This window comes from Anser anser (assembly GCF_964211835.1).
Source record: "Anser anser genome assembly, chromosome: 1".
Classification (NCBI taxonomy): Eukaryota; Metazoa; Chordata; class Aves; order Anseriformes; family Anatidae; genus Anser; species Anser anser.
The window spans coordinates 94,324,849-94,339,916 of NC_139720.1; the positions used below are offsets into that span (position 1 = coordinate 94,324,849).

Below are 15,068 nucleotides of genomic sequence, written 5' to 3' on the forward strand. Positions count from 1 at the left end.
AACATTACTGGCCCTCTTAATTTACTCTTCTGGTACAGGGAAGTTTCTTTGCTGCCCAAGTTAGCCAGCAGTTTACCATATAAGCAACCTGGAAATACTTCCTGCTGTAAAGTTAAGGAAAATAACAGTGCTGAGCTGATGGCAAGTGGTAGCTGTCCTTCTGGGGTAGCTCTGTTATGAAGATGGTCATTTTTAGCATGAAAAATCTTCTGATATTGATCATTTAATTGTATGTCAGCCCTCTCAAGCTTGATATGTCACAAATGCTACAAGCCTGTGTTCATTGCAGACAAAGGCAAATCACCTCGCAGTGGGCGTTGTGTCCCAAGTCCCCTTGCCCTTCCCTGTGTGCTGCCTAGGTTTTCTGTAAGAAGAAATACTGGAGATCAACTGTGTTTTATTCATTTGCAAAATACAGTTCCAGCAGACAGAGAACATCTGTGGTACTGCCTGTTCCAGTAAGAAAAAGAACATTTTATGCTTGCTTTTTCAATTGGCTTGCTGGGTGGTCTTAGCCATACCATTCACATGCGCTGCGCAGACAGGAACACTTCGTAGCGCTTGTTCACCTTAGCAGAACCCTTTGAGACTTGGGAAAGACACGCTGGGTTTCTGCAGATTATTTTAACCAGGAGGTCATTAGAGAAAATGGCAATGGTGCTTTGCCTCAGTTAACTCTCTCATTGACTATTAACGTTTTCTGCTTCGTGTGTTCTCAGGTGAGCAAGCAGATCCCTGCAAATTCCAGGCCTGCAATGAGTTCTCCGAGTGTTTGGTGAATCGCTGGAGTGGGGAAGCTGAGTGTGTCTGCAATCCCGGCTACCTGAGCATCGATGGGCTGCCGTGCAACAGCATTTGTGATCTGCAGCCAAACTTCTGCCTGAATGATGGCAAGTGCGACATCAGCCCCGGGCAAGGCGCCATTTGCAGGTAGGTCGTCATCCTTCTGTTTGACCCGTGGCAAAGCCGTGCTGCCGCCTCTCTTAGCCCTCCATGGGAGTTGTGCAAAATTCCCAAAGGTAATGCGTTAACAGGTGAGATGCCAATGGTTATCATTCATGTAATGCTGCTGAAGGGTTAGTTTGCTTATGTGAAGTTTGGAAATGAGACAGTAACAAATGTATTTAGTAGAACAGAAATGCCAGTCAGCAAAACTTTCTAGGGAAAATAATAACAATGGAATGTATTCAGTTGTTAACATCACCTTCATTGACCTTTTGAGACAGAACTTCTCTCTGGCAGTTTCCTTAAGTAGCAAGGTGTTAGATAATGTCATAAAGCATGTATGAGTTGACTCCGTTGCAAAAATTCAGATTTGAAAAGCATCCTTATATAGCATAAATGTATTAAAAATGGTGCTTTTAGTTAAGAAAAACGTCGTAAAAGTAAAGCATTGGCAACTTGAGAAAAAACGTGTGGTTTCAAGACACAGCCCCCCTGGTTTAAATTTTGTGCTTTTTAGGATACGGATGTGTTTAAATAGGATGCCTATATTTTACAAGTAGTTGAAATGACTTACTACAAGACACAGATCAATTGATGTGCACTCCAATACTGCACTTATTTTTTTCCCTTTCCAGCAATGTAACAGTCTATTTTTAGAAACTAAGTACAGCCCTCCACAAAAGGTTGGAAAATTATTACAAAAAAGGAATGATAGCTACTACTGGTTATTGTTTATGTTAGTTCAGGTCCCTTTTTTTTAGGCTTACTTCTAACTTTTAAAGTCAATGTTACGGTCCTGGCTTCTACCAGGAAAACAATATAATGTTTTTTAATGCTATGAGGATGGATACTTTCAAAGATGTAGTATAAATTTTATCATATTTGTATAATAGATTAATACGACACAAATATCTGAGCTCAAGCATGCTCTGGCCAGTATTTTTGAAAAATATTTTGAAAAATATTTGTAGAGTATTTTTTTGAAAAAAGTGTTTTGAAGAAGTTCAAATGCTGGTTACTAATTTAGTAAACTCTTAGATATATATGTCAAAAGACTTAATTTACTAATGTGTAGTATTAATAAGGCTCAGTACTGTGAGTGCTTGTAATACATTGCAATTCCTTGATATTTTTTTTTATAACAAAAAGGCCCCAACACATGTAATGCAGCTATATTATTTGTACTGGTATGTTTAAAGGTGGTATTAGCTACAGCTGTCATATTCAGTACCATGGCAAGGCATAAATAGCAAATGCTGATTAGGGGAGCAGCTGCAAAGATACACTTCTAGGCACACCCCTTTTTCTAGTCATTGTGTATTTAATCACTGTGGAGTTTACATACAATAAATGTTCTGCTCATTAACATACCTTCCTGTGTATTTGCATTACAATATCATTAAGACTACATTTACAGTGTTTGCTACATCATGTGCAAGGCTCTATCACTGCCTAACTTTTTACTTGGTCTAAACACCTTACAGTTTTAACACGTTGCAGGATCCTCTAAATAGCAAAAAATAGAGGCTTTTTGCCATCACTAACGCTTTATCCTTTTTGTTCTACCTCTCTCCACTAAAATCCTCAGTAACAAAAAAGGCTGTTCACAATAGTAATAATAATAAAATGTTAGTGCTTAAACATACAAATATATTTTTTAAGATAACTGAGGCACTGTCATAAGACGAAATTAAATACACCTATGTTAACTGAAGTCAGAGTCTTTGCTGGTGTCTGATTTCCCAGTGTTTCCTTTTTGCAGGTGTCGTGTAGGAGAGAACTGGTGGTACAGAGGGGAGCACTGTGAGGAGTATGTGTCTGAACCACTGGTTGTGGGTATTGCCATTGCTTCTGTGGCAGGGTTCCTTCTTGTTGCATCTGCTGTCATCTTCTTCTTGGCCAGGACCCTTCGAGACCAATACACGAAGAGCGACACCGAGGACTCTCAGGGGTAAGTGACACCACCTAATATTTTCAAGGACAGCTGTCACCACGAGGATAATTCTATCCTAAGTCTTAGCATGTCACTGACAAGCGACAGGCTGTATGTATACGTACCTCCAAATGCCAGGCTGCAGAGCTCATGGTTTGTTTGTCGTTCCCCCAGGCAGGGTGACAGCCTCTCGTCCATTGAGAATGCAGTTAAGTACAACCCTATGTATGAAAGTGATACGACTGGCTACAGCCACTACTACCGCAGATACCCTCAGCTAACATCCTACAGTTCAACCAGCGCAGAGACATCCACCGACTACAGCAGTGAAGAGATAAGGCACATTTATGAAAACAGTGAGCTTACTAAGGAGGTAAGTGACATTGCTTTTACACTGGCATAGACACACAATAGCTAAATAAGTCACAACTATGGCTGCTGCAACTATATAGGAGGAGAGAGAAAGGCTTTCTTGCCCTGCTTGCTATTAAGTATATGGAAAGGAACGGGTGTGCTCGGACGAGTAATGAATTTCACATGATAACAGAGCTGACTGCCTAAGTAGCTGCATGAGGACTGGGGTGGTTTGCTTTAGTGCTAGACACAGCGTTTAGCTTTTAATGCCAACTGCCACATGTAAGACAGTTGCAGTGAGACGGTGAAAATCCGGAGCCTCCAGGCCTTTAATAGAGGGGTTTTGAAGCTTAGGTCTTTCTATGACCTGTGAGTTAGATCATATTGTTCTCCTTCTTTGTTGTATACATGGTATCCAGCGTTTGCTCTAGCAGGCTGAGGAGAAGGGATTTACATCCATGAGCTAACCGCAAATCCTTAAGCAATGGTGAGAGGCGTGAATCCAACTTGAGTGTAGGGAAAGTATCTATGAGAGAGAAATGGTTTTGTTAAAGCCTTTTAAATGCCCCATTCTCTCCAAGCCCTGGTTTTGATTTAACAGTTAAGTATTACTGGACTCCAAAAATGAAGTGCTTCAGTTTTAAAAATAGCATAAAGAATTTTAGTCCTGGACTGCCCCATTTCAAGGTCTTATTGAAATAGCAAAGCATATGAGTTTCATTTTCCAAGAAAAAGAACTCAGTTATTTCAGTAGTATTCTAATTTCTGTTATGTACCTAAATTTGTCTTCCTTGTATTCTAGGAAATTCAGGACAGAATTCGAATTATAGAGCTCTACGCTAAAGACCGTCAGTTTGCAGAGTTTGTTCGGCAGCATCAAATGTGAGTGAAATATCTTGTCTGGCTAATTCCTTTAACATTTTCTCACGAAACCTTCACTACATCACTATATTCTTCGTATGAAGGGTCTAAAAATGCTAGGGCACTAGAAGTTAAGATTTCAGCATTATTGCTGAAGAGGTTTGACCCTTCTAGAGCACCTAAAAGTAATCACTGTCAAAAGTAGGTATCCCCAGCAGCTACGTTAAAAGTACTGAAGAGGAATTCCAAAGTTAATGGGTGTCAGAGAAGCACTGACTGACATCAACTAGGTCCTTAAAGTACAAATAAAACCTTCTTAACTCTTTTAGCATCGTTAATATTACCTGGTGTTATATTTAAATAGAAATTTAAAAATTAATTGCATATTAATTGATCTTCCATGCTCAAGACTTGTCAGCTAACCAAAAACCAGCAGGTCACTAGCACAGTACTGTCTGATATTGTGGAGACATTATCAGAATAAAGAGCTTACAGTTCCAAACAGTTAGCCAAGCTGAGCTGTGCGTTTTGATGCAAGTTAAGCATGGAAAAGGCTATCACAGAACTGAACTGTTTTCTCACTGTAGCAAACAGCAAATTACAGATAGCTCTGTTAGTTTGAAAGATACTGCAGTACAATTCCTTGGGATCAGATTAAAATTAACTGCAGTAGCAAAAACCTTGTGTTCCAAGATCACCAACTCCACTTTTTTAATTGAAAATAACTGCAGTTCACATTTTTCCATGTCAGTGTTCATTTTTTCATCTTGAGACAGATCAGCTTCTAAATTTTCCACAGCTGGAAAGTAGAAAGGGCTGCCTCATATAAGCCTTGAATCCAAAGTTTGAAAGAGACTAACTTAATCATTGCTTCTCTGTTTTTCATTTCAGGAAGCTGCTTTAAGAAAAAAAAAAAAAAGGAATCAGTAGAAAGCATGTGGGAGATAAAGACTACCTTGTTGCCATAGCAATGGGCTCAGATGTAACTGCAAAGTTACTTATAGTCTTAACATTGCATGGATGGATACAGATGTTTTCTAAATGAATGGCTGAAATGTACAGATGTCTGTTTATCTCAATTACCTCTGGCTTTTCTGCGTAAAGTGACATTTTTAAGAGGTGATCTGAAGTGGCAGAGGTTATGAAAGTTCATTTTTCATTAACTCTGAAATGGACAGTGAGAGTTTGTATACCAATCCAAAAAAAAAAACAAAAACAAAAACCTCAGAAAAAAGAAGATACATGCACAAACTAAAAATAAAATTCACCCTTACAATTCCTGTCTGGCATTTATCCCCTTCACTGGAGTCTCCTGTAGCAATTGTACAGGTATAAAGCACTAGTGGGAAGAACTCTTTGATTTGCACATGAATGGTTTGTAGGAGAGAACCACCACAATAAAATGGTGTCAGCGTTATTCTAAAGCATTCCTGTTATAAATACAACCCTAACCTCACTGGAAAGGGTGTTATTTTCTATGGCTGCCTGCTTTAATTTTTGTCAGCTGGCATTAGCAAAACAGAACCCAGAACTGAGCCTGCAGCTCTCTGGAAGGTTCTCCCCCAACACTAAGCATCACCGCTGATGTTTAGTCACCACATCTGGTGCCTGAGCAAGGCAGGGCTGTAATTCTGCAACACCGTGTTATTAAGTCAAGATAGTTGGCTCTCCAGCTGGTCCTGACACAGACACAAGCTGGAGCGCAAAAGGGCTTCTATTATACCAATATTCTGTAAAGCTTAAGTGACTAACATTGAATTTTTTTGTACATAGACAATTCGTTGTTAATATGAGTTGTTTATCTGTTATTTATTTCCCTGACAGCTTATTTTCAGAGTGCATTTAATTAGAGGGTAGAAAGATTAATAGTTTAATGATGAAATACTAGTGGCACTGGTGTCCATCTTCTTAAAAATCATATTTAGTATTTACTCAGTGTTGAATTCAGCCAACTAATATTTAAATTTTCTTTACTGAACTGGGCAATAGCCTGCCATGAGCTGTGTTTCCGAATCAGGCTGTGGTATTTAAATGGATGCATATTTGGTAGATGGCAATATGTTTTTATGGGGAAAAACAAACAAAAAAAAACCCAGCCCCAGTAATCTCAGCTTTGTGGAAGCCAGGGTAGAATTTCTCCAGCAGGAGCAGCCAGCCTCAAGCATTTTAAAATAGCTGAATTGATAGTGGGGTGCATCCTGAGGTACAGAAACTGAATTTTATCTTGAAGTTAAGACGAGTTTTGACTGCATGTTAAGGTATGTGGGACCTCTGCTCAGTCACCATATCTGTTGTTAAAGCATTAACATAGCAGTCAGGATCAGGGCACAAACAGTCTCACATCAGCCTCTACCTACAAACAAGGCCAAGGTAATTGTTATCTTTACCAAGATAATCATGTATAGTTCTCAGCCCACGTGTGCCAACAGCCAAATGATACTACTTAAAATTCTACAATATTAAGAATTACTTACTTGTCTAGAGGCTACGTATCTAACCCAGTAAAGATTTCAGTGCGATTCCTCTACCTCTTCTGGAGAACCTCGCTGGATCATTTGCATAGTGTCTTCTTGCCTTGAGTAGCAGGGATGGTCATCAGAGCCATGAATCTGTCAAACAAATGCTTACGTAAACCACTGTAAGTCCAAATAACACCAGACAGCTGAAAGCAATACAGTGCAGCTTAATGTTGTTGGGACGTGATGTTATCAGCCAGAGGTTACCTTGTGCTGTGTGACCCTGGGCTCTTAGAGCAGCGCAGCACAGGTCTGGACTTTGTAAGGCACAGCCCCGCTCTTGCAGGGGCACAGGTGAGCCGTCCTGGGGCACTGAAGCCTCGTGGTCACCACCACTGCACAGCGAGGGGAGATGACAGGCTCGGGGTACACTTCTGTGCAGCTGGGCTGTTGGCCTGGGGAGCTTCTGCGCTGCCTCTGCCAAGCTGTGTACAGCAGCTGGGACCAGGCACCTGTTAAAAGGTATTTGGATATTTGCTGGGCACAAGCTGAGGATATTCTTGGTTACACTGAGCACGAGGCATTTCATTGTATATACAGTGAATTGTTCCTTTTTGTGTGTATACATGTAAACATAATGCTATCTTATTTTCACTACAATAAAATACAATTTCCAAAATATTTTTTTTCTAGAAAATTCATGTAGAAACTATTTGATATGAAGAAATCTACCTTAGCCATGGACACATGAATGTAGTATCAGAAAGGTTTTAGTTTTCTTTTTTTAATGAATTGGGTTGAGCTGTTGAACTCATTTTTAGCACATGTGCCAAGTGTAGTTCTTTATCACTTGCATGGTTATATTCTGAAAATTCATGCTGGAAAGCATGCAACTGAGTGCTTTGCTTTCTATTAATGCTCTTTGCCCATTTTGAGGCTGTTTTGGCTCTAATCAAAGAATCAAAATGTGCTGTTACTTCGGTGATCTTGATGTCTTAAAAAAACTGACCCCTCCTCCAAACATCTTCACATAAACTTTGTTTGAGGATGCGTCTTACAATATGCAAGAAGGACTTAATGAAAAAACTCTAAATATCCTAATAAAAACCAAATCATGCTCTCTATATACATCTACCAGTACTTGTTAACAGTCAAGATGCAGTTTTTCACTTGTTTCAAGTAAAAAGCACAGGTTTGAACCACGGGTTAATTTGAGAACACCTACAAAAGCAGTACTGTTTGCTGAACACTGACAGGTCTGTCTGATTGCTTGCTTGCCACCCCCAAGGTTGAAAGAGGTGAAAATGAGGCCCTGAAAGACACTGTCAACTGCCCCTTTAACAGAGGCTCTCAAACATGTAACAATACGATTTGAACCACGCTGCCCTGTACTGCAAAAAACACTGGGTACAACTCAGCCTTTAACAATTTAGACTTTCACTCAGGTTCCTGGTCAGAGCTGCTGAATCGGTCCTTGATGTGAGAGGCAGCAGAGGGAGCACGGGGCGACTCCTCCACACAGGGTCTGTGGACAGCAGGGACGCCATGGTGCTACAGCTCCAGAGCAGTGACTGACAGCTCATCCTGTGAAAACTCGAAGTGACAACACTCAGCAATGCCAATTTGTATCTGTAAGCACTCTAGGACAGACACAAACTGACTTTGTACAGCAGGTGAAATCCAACACAGCATTATTGCCATTTAAATATTAATAGTTACACACAGCAGTTTCATGGTACTTTTTCTACTCAAAATGTCCTATAACATCAGCAGCATTGCTGTGTTATCTTTTCACTGCTTGATCCAGGTTGAGAACAGAAGCCTTATGTTCTACATAATATCCATCTATTTGCTTTGGTTTTTCAAATGAAAAAAATAAAAATAAATCAACAAATCCAAAGCTATTTCTGGGCCAGGAAAGGAATTTTTTTTTGTCTGTCAGTCCAAGCTGGGAAACTTTGTTTTGCCACATTCAACACTAGTTGGCTCCCCTGCTCCAGATTATTAATGGCTCCAGGAATTTTAGTTCAGTTCCTGTCCTCTTGGACTCCCCCCCGCTGCCTCTCACCCTCCTTGCTGGTTCACCCATGACACTTTGCAGGAAGAAACACTTTCAGCAGGCAGGCAGCTCTGGCTGGAGGATGCCAGCAGGCTGCAGGACTCGAAGTAACAGCTCGCCTGAGGTGCTACGGCTGTTCAGGAGCCAGCTCAACAGCATTTCAAAACGTGTGCTCTTCGTTGAGATCTGTCTTCGTGTTGCATTGAAAACACAGGAAAACTCACTCTTTCAGAATGAAAAATGCCCCTAGTACTGGAATTTTGTTGTACACATGCCAATTGATTTTTTAAATCAATTCTACTGTTAGCACATCTAATGACTACGTTAACGTATTTATTAAAGATATAAGTTGCAGTCAGCTACAGTTAAAGCCTGCCTTTTTTTTTTTTTTTCAGGAGATCCCCTCACCAGGTCTCATTTATACAATCAAAACAACAAATACAATCTGTCTTGAATCATAGAAGGCTGAAATGTTAGCCAAAAGTCTTATATTAAACACAAATCAGAGTTAGTGTTAACTGGAGTTGTGATTGCATCTCCACAGCTGATTACCAGATGGGGAAACTATGCCTTTCTGGAAAGGCTGACCTAGTTTGAACAAAAATGAAAGCAGCAACAACAATGGATACGGCCATACATCAAGACTTTATGCAGTCGTGCGGGCATGTGACTGGATGAAAGAGGGCAAGGGAAGGGGCAGTCTCTCAGCTGAGTGTACAAGCAGTCCCCAGACTGAAAGACCTCCACCCAGTCAGGGAAAAGAGCTCCAAGAGAATTCACTCACCTCCACCTAAAAGAGGATTATGCAGTGATAAAATGATCTCTCATCCCAGAGAGGAAGGGGAATGCAAAGCACTTCCAATAGCAGCGCAGGGTTCCAGTCTCCTAGCCTGAGATACAGGTAACTGCTGGCTGTGCTTTGCCCTTCACAGTTCCAATCATCTGCTTGGTTAGGGAGGGGCTGCTGTTCCCTTCCTGATCTCCAGCGTGGAGTATTAGAGGTCTTTGATCCACAAAAATGCTTTTTAAGTTTCCTCAGTAAAACAGAGATTGCTGCACAGTGGTTTTGTGCGTGTGTGTGTTGTTTCCTAAACTTCTGCTTAAAACCAACAAAACAACCACTACCACCCCACCTTCCCACAACTACCTTTTTAGGATTTGCTTTCCATCACCTCCTCTTAAGCACGCATGGAAACCCACAACCAGCCTTGGTGGCAATACAGCATGGTTCTAGAGAGCTCCTCCAGGAGTTCTTGTTCTACCCTTCTCCCCACCACACCAGCATCTATTATGTCAGCTCGTACTTACCCGTGTTACAGATATCAAACCAACAACCCAGCCCACAGTGAAATACCCTCCCAGTGCTTGCAGTAAACACGACTGTGAGCCTCACACATGCAGAGACCGACCTTTCAGAAGAATCCAATCTCCTGCATTATGCACACAGCTCCTGATGGGAGCTGTCATGGCTAATGCCAACACCGAATACACTGAGCTAACAGAATACAGAACTGGTGGGCTGATGACTTTGAGCAGGCTGATGTTCAGTGGTTTGGGGCCATCTGTTAAGACACCACATGACTCCATTGACTTTTTAAAAGGGCAAACCACAGAAGAGCATTGCACTCACCTCCCAAGAAAAATGAAGTTCTTGGTAAGGAATTTGAAGTAGAGAACCAGTCCACAGTTTTCAGGCAGCACAAACCAGTCTCCAGAAAGGGATCGTTTGGCTTGGAAAGAAGGAAGAAAGAAGGGTTAGGAGCTATGCAGTAAATTAAGGTTATTCTTTTTACTTGTTTTCTATATAAGGAAGAAGAGAATTATCCCGTAATTGCTATAGTTTGATACACATTCCAGTCAATAAGCTGCTCCTGGCTAAGTGTACGTAATATTGATTTGCAAAGGGGAGGGAAGAACCCTCTGCAGCCTGCAGCCGCCACATCCAGGGATAAGCAGGAAGGAAGGATGAACCACCAGACATGTACCTGGCAAAGGAGGCTAACTGGACAAGGCCAAAATTTTACTTCTGAAATATCGGTGAGGGGTGTGCACAACTGAGTACAGCAGAGGTTCTGCAGTTTCACTGCTCAGCACCTATTTAAGAACTGTCTCGTATCAAGTGCCCTCAGCAGTCTGCTAACAGTCTTGTAAGCCATCAGCTGTTCCTCTCCAGATGCAGCATTGCAAACAGTGTTCCACATCATGATCTAAAAACCTGATGAGCTATGCTGACCGGTATGTTCCATAAACATATAACAAAACTTCCCATTGTTGAGTTATTTGTGTGCAAAAAGCAGATGATTTTATAAAATGAAAAACTTGAGCTGGCAGATCATGGGGGAGGCAGGGAACACCCACAAGAAAACACAAAAAAAATAGAAGAGAGATTCATTCCTGTGATATAGAAAACCAAAGATGTGAATTGTCCAACCCCAGTCAGCCTCCATATGAATCTCTCGTGAACATTTTTCAAAACACCTCCAGTTAACTCAGTCTGTAGCAGGATGCTGTCCACAGGGTTGCACACAGTCCTCATTCTGCTCTGGGAAATGGGAACCCTTAAATCTAGCCAAGTCCAGTCAGCAAATGGAGGACACATTTGAGGACCAAATTTGAAAACCAAGAAGTATTTATCCAGCTTTAAATGTCAGACCACACTAGAAAACCACATGCCATTCATTCTGAAAAACAGAGTTGGTACAGCAAAATACAATTACCTACTTGGATGGGATTCTCTAAGACCATCAACTGTCTCACACAGGTGGAGTTACTTGATCATTTCAGGACTTCTGCTGCCTACACAGCACTTGCTTCAACGCCTTGCCATTGTGAGCTTTCTTCCCCCTAGTTAGTGGAAAAAATAGCACAGGGCTTCAGCTTGGAGGGGCCTGATCTAGAACTTGGTTCTAACTAAAGAAGTGTTCAACCCAGCCCACTTGCAACAGTGATACTTACTGTTCTACATCCTTGTCCACTGGATCTCACTTCAGGATGCTTCTGAGAGGGCAAGAGGAAGGGACGAAAGAATGGAAGAAAAACAGACAGAAGACGAAGCTTGGCTATGTCTGGGACAGCAACTGCAAATCAGAAACAAAAGCCTAAGTGAAACTGCAGCCTTAGGAATGCTGCAGCAGAAAGCAAAGTAGCCCTGTTCACTCCCCTGTCCCCCAAATCCACCCCTGCTTTCTTTTAAAGACAATTTCTAGGGATAGGAGAAATGCCAGATGTGTTTTCACAACAGCAGTGACAGGAGCACAATTCCTCCAACTTCAGAAGAAGCCTGCAGGGACATTTGCACTGGAGGACACAAGGTGCTCTAGGAAATACTCGTTTCAACTCTGTCTCTGTTTCGCATGTGCAGTGAAACATCTGCTCTGGTCTTCCACACACAGAACATGGTAAAACCAGAGTTAAAAATCTAACCTCTGAAATGAACTATGGAATGAACTAGAGCCAAGCCAAAGAATACCTTCAAACTGGGGGAGGGAGGGCTGAGGGGAAGAGCACTCAAGTTCCTTGCTGGTGCCAATAGTCACAATTTGAAATCTCTCTACCTTTCCACATTTTTTCCACTAAGATGTAAAGAAAAAGAAAACACTTTCTTTTTTTTTTTTTTTCTTTCCGTAATACAGGCTGTCCTCTAATTTCCATAATGAGCTTTTCTATTTTTCTTGCTCCTTATTAATAATTACGCAATACTCAGACACCTACTGCTCAACCCCAGCCCTGCATGCCACTATCTCAAAACTTTTATTAGTAGCAGCTTCCAGATACCACTCTGAATTCAAGCTTGCTTTATTCAGAGGCTGAGAACAGAATATCTTCCTATCAGTCCAGTCATGTCTTCATTTTCAATTTTTCTTTAATAAAATATTACAAGAGCTTTTTCCAAAGCAATGCAGCAAAGGATCTCACTAAGACACAGGGCAGATTTATCGACAGCTATTTAAGATGCTGGATGTACAAAGCCCTTCTTGTATTCATTCCAGTTCAAGGGCAAGCCCACAGTCCGTACCTCTATACCTCTTAATGTGGGGCAGAGATGCTACACTTCCTCTGCAGTTATGGCACCAAAGGGTAACCAAATTAACCACCTATATAGGCTTATAGAGAAGCGACATATCGGCCTGCTGTAGTTACAAAGTTTTTGGTTGACCTCCAACTGACTAAATCTCATCTGCAGCTGCCCTCAAAATACCATACAGACATTTGTGGTTCTCAACACCGTCAGGAAAGCCAGAAGCAATTGCAGGCTGCCAAGCAACTGTCAGTTCTGCAAGGTTACCACACCACATGCAGACCACAGGCAACATCATAACAAAAGGGAAGACTTAGCTTAGCTGGGACTCAGGCCAGTGGTCTACAGATCAAGGTCCTGTGCGAGGTAGCACAGACTGAAGTTCAGTGAAGGCAAATTTGTCATCTTGTTTAAGCTATTGTACACAGACTGTAATGCCACTCAGGCTGCTTCCAGCACTGAGCTAGGCCTGTTGCAGGGAAGCACGCAGGATAACACTAGGGATGGCTCCACTGCCTTTATTAGTGACAGAGCTGTGGGAAATCAGGCCAGCTGCAGCAACTACTAGAGGGGCTGGCAACTGCTAGCCTGGAAGGGACTGGCATCCTGCAGGAGCAGGCAGCAGCCTGCTTCTCTACACCCCAAGCAACAGGGAGTGTCCCCTCAGCGAGACCCCCGCACACTCCCTCCCGTGAGCAGGGAGGCCAAGTCCTGGTCCCGCACACCACGCGGCAGCCCAGCTGTGCTGAGGCGGTTCTCCAGGCGGGGAAGGCTGGGAGGGTGCTGGACACTGCTCCCTGCCAGGGACAGAGGCACCAAAGCAGCAGCTACCAGGATGACTCCTTGCAGCATCTCCAGAGCAGACAGAAGCACAGAGACTGGTAACTGTTCTCTTGGGGCAGAGGGCTGCCGAGAGCTTTAGGCACTTACCCTACACACTGGTTCCAGGAGCGACCGCTCTGCAGAAGACATCAACAACTAGTATGGTCTTTGCTTCCTAAAGAAAGAATAAATTCAAAGTGTCAACATAAGAGGCAAGAAAAAAGAAAAAAAAGCTTAATTTATTTCTTTAAATCAGCCTGCAATGTTTAAACCTATCATTTTTAACAACCACCTTGTCAACTCAGATACTAAAACACTTGTGGAAAAGCCTGCTACAAGGTGTTTCAGAAGAATCGAGAGCTTCTAGTTCCATTTTTTTACTAATATATTTCAATAGCTTATCAGCAAATAGCAGTTGAAATATTCTGTAGAAGATGGATCTGTTCATCCAAACAGCCTGTATTTAGGCACTAGTATTTGCACCTACCAGCACAATATCTGTACCAAAACAGAAGCCATTTCAGTGGTCATGCAGTCACCTTGAATACTTTTCCTCATTGTGGTCACACTACACGTGCATGCTTCAGTACCGTTCTAGAGGCATTGTGTTGCCTTCAGTGTACTTCCTGCGACAATCTGGCTGAAATCCCCCTCTAGACACCTACCAGCCTGAAGAACATCAAGCCGTTGAATCTCTACAAGTGTCCTACAGCTTCAGAGCTGATCGTGGGCCAGTCTCAAAACCTCATGGTCTAGGTAAACTCTCTTGATGCTGATCTTTTTCTTATTATCTCCTGCCAAAACTGCCACCCACCCAAGCAGTCAGCAGGGTCCAATCTTCAGTCTCCTCCCTGTATCACAAGTCAGCCCTGCTCCCAGAAACTCAGAGCAGTCTAATTCCAGGCTGGTAGGGTCTCGCCAGCAGTCACAATAAGCAATGGCCATCGTTCACAATAGTTTGTACTATTAATCAGATAGTATCCATTGGAACACCCATCACTTCCGAAATTATCAAACTTATCTGCAGTTTGCCTCTCTGCCAAGGCTGCCAGCAACAGTCCTTACACCCACTGGAGACTGGAAGGAGACCTCCAACTCATTTCACATAAGCCCCAACTGACTGTCCGAGGGCAATTAATGTTCCGCTTGGCACCGAATCTCAGGAACACTCACATAAAAAGAACCCAAACCAAATACTCCAAGTTACACTTCATCTGAACATTATCCACATAAATAAGCGCAGACAGTAATGAAAGAGAGATGTCAACACTACAAGGCGCTGAAAATTATTTTAGGAATAATGAATGCTTCAGGGATTAACAGTACCATATGGTACCTTTCACCTCCAACTTACTGGTACAAATCCAGTTAGAGCAGTGTGGATAAAAACCTTTACCATCTGGTGACTTATTACTTTATGGAAAATAAACAGGTGTTTGTGTCTCACACACCAAATCCATCCTAACTGGAAGTCTTGGTGTCTTTGTCAGTAGAGAGATCAAAGAGGGCCAGAACACTCCCCTGTCTCCCCAAGTACAGCTGGTCCATCAATGCAAGAAGTGAGGACAGCTGAGCACAGTATACTACTACCACCCACTATCAGAAACTAAAACATGATCT

At 42.1% G+C, this 15,068-nt stretch overlaps 2 protein-coding genes across 7 annotated transcripts in view; one reads left to right on the top strand and one right to left on the bottom strand.

The window, feature by feature from the left end:
* IMPG2 (interphotoreceptor matrix proteoglycan 2) overlaps positions 1 to 7,230 on the top strand; it is a gene marked incomplete at its 3' end in the record, with an annotated part of 56,688 nt that extends 49,458 nt beyond the window's left edge. For 2 of the 3 annotated variants that reach the window (XM_083819421.1, XM_083819422.1), the window contains 4 exons: positions 720 to 930; positions 2,708 to 2,896; positions 3,053 to 3,251; positions 4,035 to 4,118. In XM_083819421.1, coding sequence (XP_083675547.1) covers positions 720 to 930; positions 2,708 to 2,896; positions 3,053 to 3,251; positions 4,035 to 4,118 — 683 coding nt within the window. Of the gene's footprint in view, positions 1 to 719; positions 931 to 2,707; positions 2,897 to 3,052; positions 3,252 to 4,034; positions 4,119 to 4,984 lie in introns of those variants that run through there. The other variant, XM_083819420.1, reaches the window with a different exon arrangement.
* LOC310891583 (uncharacterized protein) overlaps positions 1 to 15,068 on the bottom strand; it is a 53,816-nt gene that overhangs the window by 1,478 nt on the left and 37,270 nt on the right. The window contains exons 4-9 of one of the 4 annotated variants that reach the window (XR_014577638.1): positions 13,557 to 13,623; positions 11,564 to 11,685; positions 11,326 to 11,452; positions 10,239 to 10,338; positions 6,568 to 7,061; positions 3,004 to 3,099 (exon numbers count right to left, since the gene is read on the bottom strand). Coding sequence is in view for 1 of the 4 variants with exons in the window: in XM_083819424.1 (XP_083675550.1) it covers positions 13,605 to 13,623 (19 nt within the window). In the remaining 3 variants the exon portion in view is untranslated. Of the gene's footprint in view, positions 1 to 3,003; positions 3,100 to 4,131; positions 4,992 to 6,567; positions 7,062 to 10,238; positions 10,339 to 11,325; positions 11,453 to 11,563; positions 11,686 to 13,556; positions 13,624 to 15,068 lie in introns of those variants that run through there. The other 3 variants (XR_014577639.1, XM_083819424.1, XM_083819423.1) reach the window with 3 other exon arrangements.